General features: G+C 42.1%; 1 protein-coding gene across 1 annotated transcript in view; it reads left to right on the top strand.

Moving 5' to 3' along the window:
- The window catches only part of LOC125484801 (transmembrane emp24 domain-containing protein 11-like), a 23,864-nt gene extending 13,612 nt beyond the window's left edge, over positions 1–10,252 (top strand). Inside the window, exons 4-5 of the mRNA XM_048604977.1 lie at positions 7,631–7,777; positions 9,280–10,252. Coding sequence (XP_048460934.1) covers positions 7,631–7,777; positions 9,280–9,429 — 297 coding nt within the window. The 3' untranslated portion in view covers positions 9,430–10,252. The remainder of the gene's footprint in view (positions 1–7,630; positions 7,778–9,279) is intronic.
- The last annotated feature ends 551 nt before the right edge of the window (positions 10,253–10,803 follow it).

Here is a 10,803-nt window from a genome sequence, read left to right as displayed (position 1 = left end):
CAGACCAGAGGCCAGAGCAGGGAGGAGAGTCCCAGACCAGAGGCCAGCACGGGGAGGCGAGTCCCAGACCAGAGGCCAGTGTGGGGAGGTGAGTCGCAGACCAGAGGCCAGCACGGGGAGGCGAGTCCCAGACCAGAGGCTAGCGTGGGGAAGCGAGTCCCAGACCAGAGGCCGTCTGGGGAGGCAAGTCCCTTGTGGACTGTAGGCGAGGCCTTGATTTTGAAGACCAGCCTGGTCTGAATTAGAATTAGAATATCTTTTACTGTCACATGTACTCAAGTACGGTAGTACAGGAGTACAGTGAAAAGTTTACAATGTCACCCCACATGATGCCATCTTAGGTACAATGTAATGTTAGATACAAAATAGTGAAATAAAAGAAAGAAAAAAAAGTTACATTACTTACAAGTATAAGTTAGAAAAAAATGAGAAATAAAGTTAAAAGACAAGCATTATAGTCCCAGACCGGAGACCAGCACAGGGAGGTCAGTCCCAGCCCAGAGGCCAGAGTGGGGAGGAGAGTCCCAGACCAGAGGCCAGTGTGGGGAGGTGAGTCCCAGACTAGAGGCTAGCACAGGGAGGAGAGTCCCAGACCAGAGGCCAGCACGGGGAGGCAAGTCCCAGACCAGGGGCCAGTGTGGGGAGGTGAGTCCCAGACCAGAGGCCAGTGTGGGGAGGTGAGTCCCAGACCAGAGGCCAGCACGGGGAGGCGAGTCCCAGACCAGAGGCCAGAGCAGGGAGGAGAGTCCCAGACCAGAGGCCAGAGCAGGGAGGAAAGTCCCAGACCAGAGGCCAGCACAGGGAGGCGAGTCCCAGACCAGAGGCTAGCGTGGGGAGGCGAGTCCCAGACCAGAGGCCGGCTGGGGAGGCAAGTCCCTTGTGTACTGTAGGCGAGGCCTTGATTTTGAAGACCAGCCTGGTCTGAATTAGAATTAGAATATCTTTTACTGTCACGTGTACTCAAGTACGGTAGTACAGGAGTACAGTGAAAAGTTTACAATGTCACCACACATGATGCCATCTTAGGTACAATGTAACGTTAGATACAAAATAGTGAAATAAAAGAAAGAAAAAAAAGTTACATTACTTACAAGTATAAGTTAGAAAAAAATGAGAAATAAAGTTAAAAGACAAGCATTATAGTCTTTCTATAAGGGTTCTGGAGTAGATGAGCGCAAGGAACTTCCCCACGTGATCAGACCGGGCTCGAAAGCTGCTGATTGCCTGCATCTGTCCCCAGTCCAACACCCATCCCGCTCCACTCGGGCCTCCAGCCCATTGGCCATCCTGTTCTGATTGGGCTTTCAGCCAGCCCCGCTCCATACCTCCAGCCCGCTGTACATCAGGGGAAAACATGATAAAGGGGAAAAGGGGTAAAAAGGAGAAGAAAATGGGAAATAAGCAGAAGGAAGGGAAGAGCTCCAGTTGAAGCATCCTGCTCCACTGTCATCTTGACTAGAATGGGGGGAAACTTGGCCCAGTGTGGTCTGGAGGCTAGGTGCTGACATGGACTGGGGTGAAAGGACTATAAATCCAGTACATTTTTTTCTTTTTATTCTTATGCTGGACTTTTAGTCATTATTCTTTCAATTTTGTGCCACATACTTAAGTATCTGTACCTAGATATCTTGTGGAGAAGGTATGTGGTATGCTTGCCTTTATTGGTCAGTGTGTTGAGTATTGGAATTGGGAGGCCATGTTGTGGCTGTACAGGACATTGGTTCGTCTGCTTTTGGGGTACTGCTTGAAATTCTGGTCTCCCTGCTGTAGGAAAAAAGTTGTGAAACTAGAAAGGGTCCATTTACAAGGGTGTTTGCAGGGTTGGAGGGTTTAAGCTATAGGGAGAGGCTGACTAGGCTGGGGCTATTTTCCTTGAAGCATTGGAGGCTGAGAGGTGACCTGATAGAGGTTTATAAAATCACGAGGTGCGTAGATAGGATAAATAGACAAGGTCTTTTCCCCAGGGTGGGGGAATCCAAAACTAGAGGGCATAAGTTTCAGGTGTGAGGGGAAAGATATAAAAGGGACCTAAGGGGCAACTTTTTCACAAAGAGGTTGGTGTGTGTATGGAATAAGCTGCTAGAGGAAGTGGTGGAGGCTGGTACAATTACAACATTTAAAAGTCATCTGGACGGGTATATGAATAGGAAGGGTTTAGAGGGATATGGGCCAAATGCTGGCAAATGGGACTAGATTTATACAGGATATCTGGTCAGCATGGACAGGTTGGACCGAAGGGTCTGTTTCCATGCTGTACATGTCTATGACTCGATGACTCTATGACCGAGGATGGTGCCATAAGTGGCAACATTGCAAACTTTTCACTGCACTCATTTGAGTGCATGTGACAATAAAGCTAACTCAATTCAATTATCTGGTCTTATCTAATTGTGACTCCAGATGCACAGAAATGTGGTTGATTCTTAATTGTCCTCTAAGTAAGGATGGGCAACAAATGCTAACCTCATCAGCGATATACTCATCTCATGAATGCACTAAAACAAAACAAAGAAAGTGGGAGTAGGCCATTTGGCCTTTTGAGCCTTCTCTGATGTTCAATATGACATCCAACTCCGTACCCTGTTCCCAGTTTCTCCCCATACCCCTTGATCCATTTTGCCCCAAGAACCATATCCAACTCTTTGAAAACATTCAATATTTTTGTGACAGAGAATTCCACAGGTTTACACTCTTTGGGTGAAAAAAATTCTCATCTCATCAAAGTAGACTCACTATTCACTTATTTGCATGAAAAATCCCAAGCATACACATGATTATTCAAGAACATTATTAAGTAGCTTACATTGCACCTTCTTAATTATGTATTCCATAAACATCTGAAAATGTTTTAGACACAAGAAATTAATTTGATTAACTATACTGCTCTTATGAAGGGAAGTCCAGCAATCGTTTTGTATATGACAACAATCCCACAAACAGCAATGTATTTAAGATGGGTTTGGAGCTGTTTGGTCAGGAAACTTGAAATTTCTGCTGCCTGTTCTAGATGCTTAGTATCCATTACAATGGATAGAAATGATCCTTAGCTTATTGTCTCTTCTAAAGAGCTGCATCTCCAAGAATACAAACCAGTGTCAGTGATATATTTTCAAGACTGCTCTTGATCATCAGTGAAGTGATAGAAGGGGTCATCTACAGCCATCAAACCACACTTGCTAAAGAGGAACCTACTCTCGGATGCCCAGTTTGGGTTTCACCACTTGATTCCTGACCTCATTAAGGCCTTAGTCCAAAAATGGACAAAATAGCAGAACTCCAGAGGTGAGGAAGTACTTACTTTCCATTATATCAAGGCAGCATTTGACTGCGTATTATGTAAAGAAGCCCAAGAAAAATTTAAATAAATGGGGCATCAGGAAGAAAGCTAATCTGTTTGGAGTCATGCCTAACACATTGGGAAATGGTTGTAGTCGTTGGAGGTTAATCATTTCAGCTGAAGGCCATTACTGCAGGAGTTCTTCAGGGTGGTGCCCGAGGCCTAACCATTTTCAGCATCTACATCGATGAGATTCCTTTCACTATAAGTTCCAAAGTAGGGATGCTCACTGATGACTGCCCAATGTTCAGCATCATTCCTAACTCCTCAAATTCATCAAAGTCTGTGTCTATTGGCAGCAAGAAATGGAAAAGTCCAGGCTTGGGCTGATAAAGTGACAAGTAACATTCACACGACTTAGTGCTAGGCAATAACCATATCCAACAATGTCCAACCATTGTTTCTTGACATTCTATGGCATTACCATTGTAAGTGCCTCAATATCAATATATAGAACATAGAACTAGAACAGTACAGCACAGTACAGGCCCTTCGGCCCACGATGTTGTGCCGACCTATTATCCTACTAAGATCAATCTACCTTGCATACCCTACATTTTATAATCCTCCATGTGCCTATCCAAGAGTTGCTTAAAAGTCTCTGACTCCGCTACCACTGCCGGTAGTGCATTCCACACACCCACCACTCTCTGTGTAAAGAAATATCCTGGGAGTTACCATTGACCAGAAACAGAATTAAACAGAATTAAACTACAAGTTCAGGTCAGAGGCTAGGAATTTTGCAGTACATAACCCACATCTTGACTCCCTGAAGTCTATCTACCAACTTCAAGGCATGCATCAGGAGAGTAATAGAAAATGTTCCACTTGCCTGGATGCGTGCAGCTCAAACAATACTCAAGAGGTTTGACACCATCCAGAAAGAAACAGCTTCAATCCTGTATGACTCTTCTTCAGAGTTTCTTTAGCTTTAATTTCAGCTTCAGAATGGTGCTCATTTCCATTTCAACATTGATTGCCTGTCGGTTGAAGGAATGTAACATATGTTTAGAATTTTCTCATCTTCAACAGCAAGGCCACTTTTTGAAAAGCTATAGATAGCCAGACATTTAAACCTCAATTCAAACACCACAGGAGTGTTTCTCAGCATATCTTTCTGCAATTCTGAATTCAACATTTCACTTTCTCCACTTGGAAAAGTACTGTAATTCACATCAGTACAATGGTGGTTAATATAATTTTCAACGGACCTTTGCAGGACAGAGTCTTACGCTCAATTGTTGCATTAAAAACATATTTACAATATAGCCAGTATTAATGACAATTTGCAGGAGTAAAATCATTTAACATTGGCCTGTCAGTATGACCTATTCCATTTCCTAATTCATATGTTCACATGTTTGAGATTCCTCAGCAGCCTTCATTGAGAGGCCATGAATCCCTAACCATGACGGATTTTCCTTACATGCTTTCAAAATCTGCACCAGAACACAAAAATAACAAGGGGAAGGAAATTCAAATTTCCTGTGATCCTCACAACAAAGCAGTTTGAGGTGGGATACATGTACCAAGGCACCCTGATCCATGATGAGGCCACACAAAAGTAGCTTGGATCGGGAAGGCATTGTAACTTGGAATTTGCGTCAAAAGTCTAAATTGTATGCTTCCCTGACTCCATTCCTACCCCCAGTGGCAGAAGAATATCTGGTCCAAGGTCATTCCACTGGGGAACAGAAAGAGACTCAGATTTAATGCAGGTTTTACAATTAAGCAAGCTTCTGATAGAATGAATAGGGAAAGCCTTTTGCCTCAGTGTGGTGATTTAATTTAAAACAGTCACTCACATACAGAGTTGGTTCACTAAAGATAAATGTAACTTTAAGAAAAAAATGCACAAATATTTGAAGAAGAACATGCAGTGATACAATAACGCAGTGGAAATAGTTTTTTTTATTACTATTGGAATTAGTGATGGGGCACACTTGGTAAATGATTTCCTGTTCTGTAAATTGTGTCCATAAAAATAACTGTTGTAAATTTCTACAGAGAGGAGACCTTGCATTTAAATAGTACCTTTCAATGACTCCGCACATTCCAAGACAATTTGCTGCCAATTATTAGAACACAGTTTATGAGTCTAAGTGCAGATGGCGCAATAATAACATCAGACAATGGTGAGAACTGTTTTTCTGAAACTGAGTATTTGTTATTCTGGTCTCTGTTTTAAAAAGCCAGGAATAACTTTACTTTATGCTGAAATTATAATTGCATTGAAGTTCAACAGAAATTCTTCTCATCATCTTTTGTAACCATAGTAAGAGATAGACAGGACCGCCATCAAATAATTTTAGGGAAGCTCAACTAAATTCAGACCTCAATATTGCTGGGCCCACTGTTTTTTGTCACTTACAGAAATGATTTAGATATGAATATAGGAGGTATGGTTAGTAAATTAGCAGATGACACCTAAATTGGTGGTGTAGTGGACAGCGAAGGTTACCTCAGAGTACAACAGGATCTTGATCAAATGGACCAATGGGCTGAGGAGTGGCAGATGGAGTTTAATCTAGATAAGTGTGAGGTGCTACATTTTGTGAGTGGCATGGTGGCTCAGTGGTTAGCACTGCTGCCTCACAGCACCAGGGACCTGGGTTCAATTCCACCCTTGGGCAAATGCCTGTGTGGAGTTTGCACACTCTCCCTGTGTCTGTGTGGGTTTCCTCTGGGTGCTCTGGTTTTCTCCCACAGTTCAAAGATGTGCAGGTTAGGTGGATTGGCCATGCTAAATTGCCTGTAATGTTCAGGGGTGTGTAGCTTATGTGTGTTATAGGGAGATGGGTCTGGGTGGGATGCTCCAAAGGTTGGTGTGGACTTGTTGTGCTGAAGAGCCTGTTTCCACACTGTAGGGATTCTATGAAACAGGGCAGGGCTTATACACCTAATGGTAAGGTCCTGGGGAGTGTTGCCAAACAAAATGACCATGGAGTGCAGGTTCATAGTTTCTTGAAAGTGGAGTCACAGATAGACAGGGTAGTGAAGAAGGTGTTTAGTATGTTTGTCTTTATTTGTCAATGCATTGAGTATAGGAGTTGGGAGGTCATGTTGTGGCTCTACAGGACATTGATTAGGCCACTTTTGGAATACTGGCTTCAGTTCTGGTCTCCCTGCTATAGGAAAGATGTTGTGAAACTTGAAAGGGCTCAGAAAAGATTTACAAGGATGTTACAACAACAGCAAAAACAGAAGTTCCTGGAAAAGCTCAGCAGGTCTGGCAGCATCTGTGAAGAAAAATCAAAGTTAACACTTTGGGTCTGGATGAACCTTCCTCAGAACTGATGGCGGCTAGGAAAATGTTGGTTTATATGCAGAGATAGGGTGGGAGGATGGGAAATGGAGTCCAAAGAGAGAGAAGAGCAGTTGAATAGACAAAGGAGTTGATAACGATCTGGCTAGGAGGGTGATTAGCTGTTAATGGGGACTGTTCGTGACTAACAATAGGTGTAATGGCAGACTACATGATAACAAGGCCTGGTGCATGGAGTAGGGGGCTAGGACATTAGAAAGTTTGGGCCCTAAAATTATCGAACTCGATATTGAGACTGGAGACCTGCAGGGTCCCCAAGCGGAAAATGAGGTGCTGTTCTTCGAGCTTGCGCTGAGCCTCGTTTGAACACTGTAGCAAAAGGTTAACTCCGATTTTTATTCACAGGTGCTACCAGACCTGCTGAGCTTTTCCGGCAACTTCTGTTTTTGTTCCTGATTTACAACATCCGCAGTTCTTTTGGCTTTTGCAAGGATGTTGCCAGGGTTGAAGGGTTTGAGCTATAAGGAGAGGCTGAACAGGCTGCGGCTATTTTCCCTGGAGTGTCAGAGACTGAGGGGTAACCTTAAAGAAGTTTATAAAATTATGAGGGGCATGGATAGGGTAAATAGTCAAGGTATTTTCCCCAGGGTAGGAAAACTAGAGGACATAGGTTTAAGAAGAGAGAAGAAAGATTTAAATGGGACCTCAGAAGCAATGTTTTCACGCAGAGCGTGGTGCATGTATGGAATGAGCTGCCAGAGGAAGTGGAGGCTGGTACAATTACAACATTTAAAAGTCATCTGGATGGGTATGTGAATAGGAAGGGTTTAGAAGGATATGGGCCAAATGCTGGCAAATGGGACTAGATTAATTTAGGATATTTCATTGGCATAGATGAGTTGGACCGAAGGGTCTGTTTCTGTGCTAAACATCTCTCTGAATCTATGAGTACATAAAGTTATCTTTTCAGGAGTTGCTGCACTTTTCATTTTTAATACCATTGCCATTTCATCTATTCTGTTTTACAGCGCATAAATCTGGATGTTCAAGTTGGTGAACAGGCCATTGACGAGTCTCTTGAAGAAACTAAAGACACGATGAATGAAGTGAAGGAAAGAATGCTGCATTTGCTAAACCAGATGCAATATATCAGCAGACAGCAGGATTACCAGAGGGTATGACAGTGTTTGTATGCAAGGAATAGTTGTATCAGCTTTCTGATTTATAGAGATACCCCTCCTGACCTGAATGACCTTCTGAACTTTGGATTTTTCATCATATTAGAGGTAGCTCTCCGGCCTGAACAAGGGAGTCTGTCAAAATCTGGGTGGAGTTTTGATGTGGTAGACCCATGGCCATTGTTTTTAATTTTGAATGTCACTGATTAGGCCAGCATCTATTGCCAATCCCTGATTGTCCTGGACATATTGTTGATGAGCTGCCTTCTTGAATTGCTGCAGCTTTGGACTCGGCAGTTCTGTTGGAAATGAGTTCCAAGATCTTGACCCAGTGACAGTGAAGGAATGGCAAAATGATTCTCAGTCAGGATGGTAAGCTTGGAGAAGAACTTGCAGATGGGACTGTAGCCATGCATTTGCTGCCATTATCCTGTTAGATGATAGAGGTTGTGGATTTTGAAGTAGGAGCCTTAGTGAGGTACTGCAATGCATCTTGAGTGTCAGTGGTGAATGAAACGAACATAGAACATAGAACAGTACAGCACAGTACAGGCCCTTCGGCCCACGATGTTGTGCCGACCTATTATCCTACTAAGATCAATCTACCTTGCATACCCTACATTTTATAATCCTCCATGTGCCTATCCAAGAGTCGCTGAAAAGTCTCTAAAGTATCCGACTCCACTACCACTGCAGGCAGCGCATTCCACACACCCACCACTCTCTGTGTGAAGAACCTACCTCTGACATCTCCCCTATACCTTCCTCCAATCACCCTAAAATTATGCCCCCTCATAATTGTCATTTCTGCCCTGGGAAAAAGTCTCTGACTATCCAATCTATCTATGCCTCTCATCATCTTGTACACCTCTATCAAGTCACCTCTCATCCTCCTTCGCTCCAATGAAAAAAGCCCTAGCTGCCTCAACCCTTCCTCATAAGACCTGCCCTCCAGTCCAGGAAGCATCCTGGTAAATCTCCTCTGCACCCTCTCTAAAGCTTCCACATCTTTCCTATCATGAGGTGACCAGAACTGAACACAATATTTCAAGTGTGGTCTAACCAGAGTTTTATAGAGCTGCAGCATAACCTCGCAGCTCTTGAACTCAATTCCCCTGCCAATGAAAGCCAACACACCATACGCCTTCTTTACAACCCTAACAACTTGGGTAGCAACTTTGAGGGATCTATGGATGTGGACCCCGAGATCCCTCTGTTCCTCCACACTGCCGAGAATCCTGCCATTAACCCGGTATTCTGCATTCAAATTCAACTTTCCAAAATGAATTATTTCAGCAAAGTTATGGAAAAGTTCCTGTTTTATGTAATTTTGATGCTGTAATAGAACACACAAATAGAATAGAAAGTTATTATTTCAAGAAACGTCATTTCAATGAAAGCTCTTATGATATTCAGAAAATTGAGTGTAATTTTCAAATAAAGTCCTGATATATATGATCATTTAAGCAATACATCTAAATCTTCTTTCTTATCTGCAGTCACGTGAAGAAGAATTTCGTCAAATAAATGAAGAAACTAACAGCAGCGTCTTATGGTGGGCCATTTTTCAAACCGTTATCCTCCTCTCAATGGGAGCTTGGCAAATGAGGCAGATGAAAAATTTCTTGATAGCCAAGAAACTAGTATGAATTTATGGCCAATGTTTATATCACAATTGATACTTTATCTGGATATTATTGAATAGTTGGTAGTGGACTTTGCCAAACAGCAATTGATTGCTGTCTTTCCTACTTTACAACAGTGAATAAAATTCAGAAGCACTTAATGCATTTTAAAGCATGTTGGAATGCCATGGACTTGTGAATGACATTATACAAATGTAAGTCTTTATCTTTCATTACCAGATCTAGTAGTCACTGCTGAGACCTTGTTGTAGGATGATCAAAGTTATCAATAAGTATGTGATTTTAGAAAAGACAAGCTGGACTAACCGTTCTACATTCAGAAAATAAAGGCATGAAAATAGAAAAAAAAATTTATAAAGAAGTAAAGAAAATGTTTTTAATGAAATAATCAAGCAGAAATATTTGCTTGTGAACGTATAGATTAAATAAGATTGGTATTAAAGCTGAAAAATCAGACCAATTATGTGAACCACCCTCATCTTTTAAACGTTAGGATGATAAAATTAAAGCAAAGCATAAAGTGTTTGCAAAGAACTGAAGATTTTTAATCAACAGGTTGTTTTAAAATGGGTGTAAAGTTTGGTGTCACTTCAGCGAAGTTGGAAATTAGCAATCTGTAGCCACAATATTCTCTAACATGGGATAGACAGCAGAGTGCAGCTGCTTGGTTTTTGTGCTAATTGGCCTTCAACACCTGTTCCAGTCAAGAAATTTAACACAAAGATTAAATTCCTTGCGAGCTCTGGATTTTATCCCAGATTGCCAGGTGGTGGTTGGAATCTGAATGCAAATTAAATATTTTCAATAAAACAATCCTTTAGCTGAATGGACATCTTAAATTATGTGATTTTTTCAATTACAGTGAAATCATGATTGTCAAATTCAATAACCCAAAATGACAGTTGCAATGAAGTTGTCAACCGTTCCTGGTGGCAGAATAACAAATCCAATAGAATGATGCCTATGATAAACTGCTGTTCCAGACTGGTAATTCTGGATTAGCTGATGTCATGTGAGCTTGTCATGCAACCAGTCCTGTAGGCTCATACCCAAAACGTTAACTGCTCATTTCCTCCAGATGCTGCCTGGCCTGCTGTGTTCTTCCAACCTCCTATTTGTCCACCGCACCAATCAATCAGGGAGGAATTATGCCATGCTACAGCAAGTAACTATGGAGCACTGGGCAAGCCATCATTTGACATCAAGATCTCTCTGTGAAAGGATACTCAAACCCAGTAAGCATGGCTAAATTTGTGAGCAAGTTAAAAGTGTTGTTGGTCAGAGAGCAAGTGGATTTGATAAAACAAGTGGAAAACCGGGTACAAAATGAAAAGCAGACATCACTATGGACAGGGAAATTCCGCCAATCATTCTCAA

The sequence above is a fragment of the Rhincodon typus genome, chromosome 1, assembly GCF_021869965.1.
Source record: "Rhincodon typus isolate 14 chromosome 1, sRhiTyp1.1, whole genome shotgun sequence".
Lineage (NCBI taxonomy): Eukaryota > Metazoa > Chordata > Chondrichthyes > Orectolobiformes > Rhincodontidae > Rhincodon > Rhincodon typus.
The sequence above is the reverse complement of the archived record's forward strand: the minus strand, read 5'-3'. Positions and strand labels throughout refer to the sequence as shown.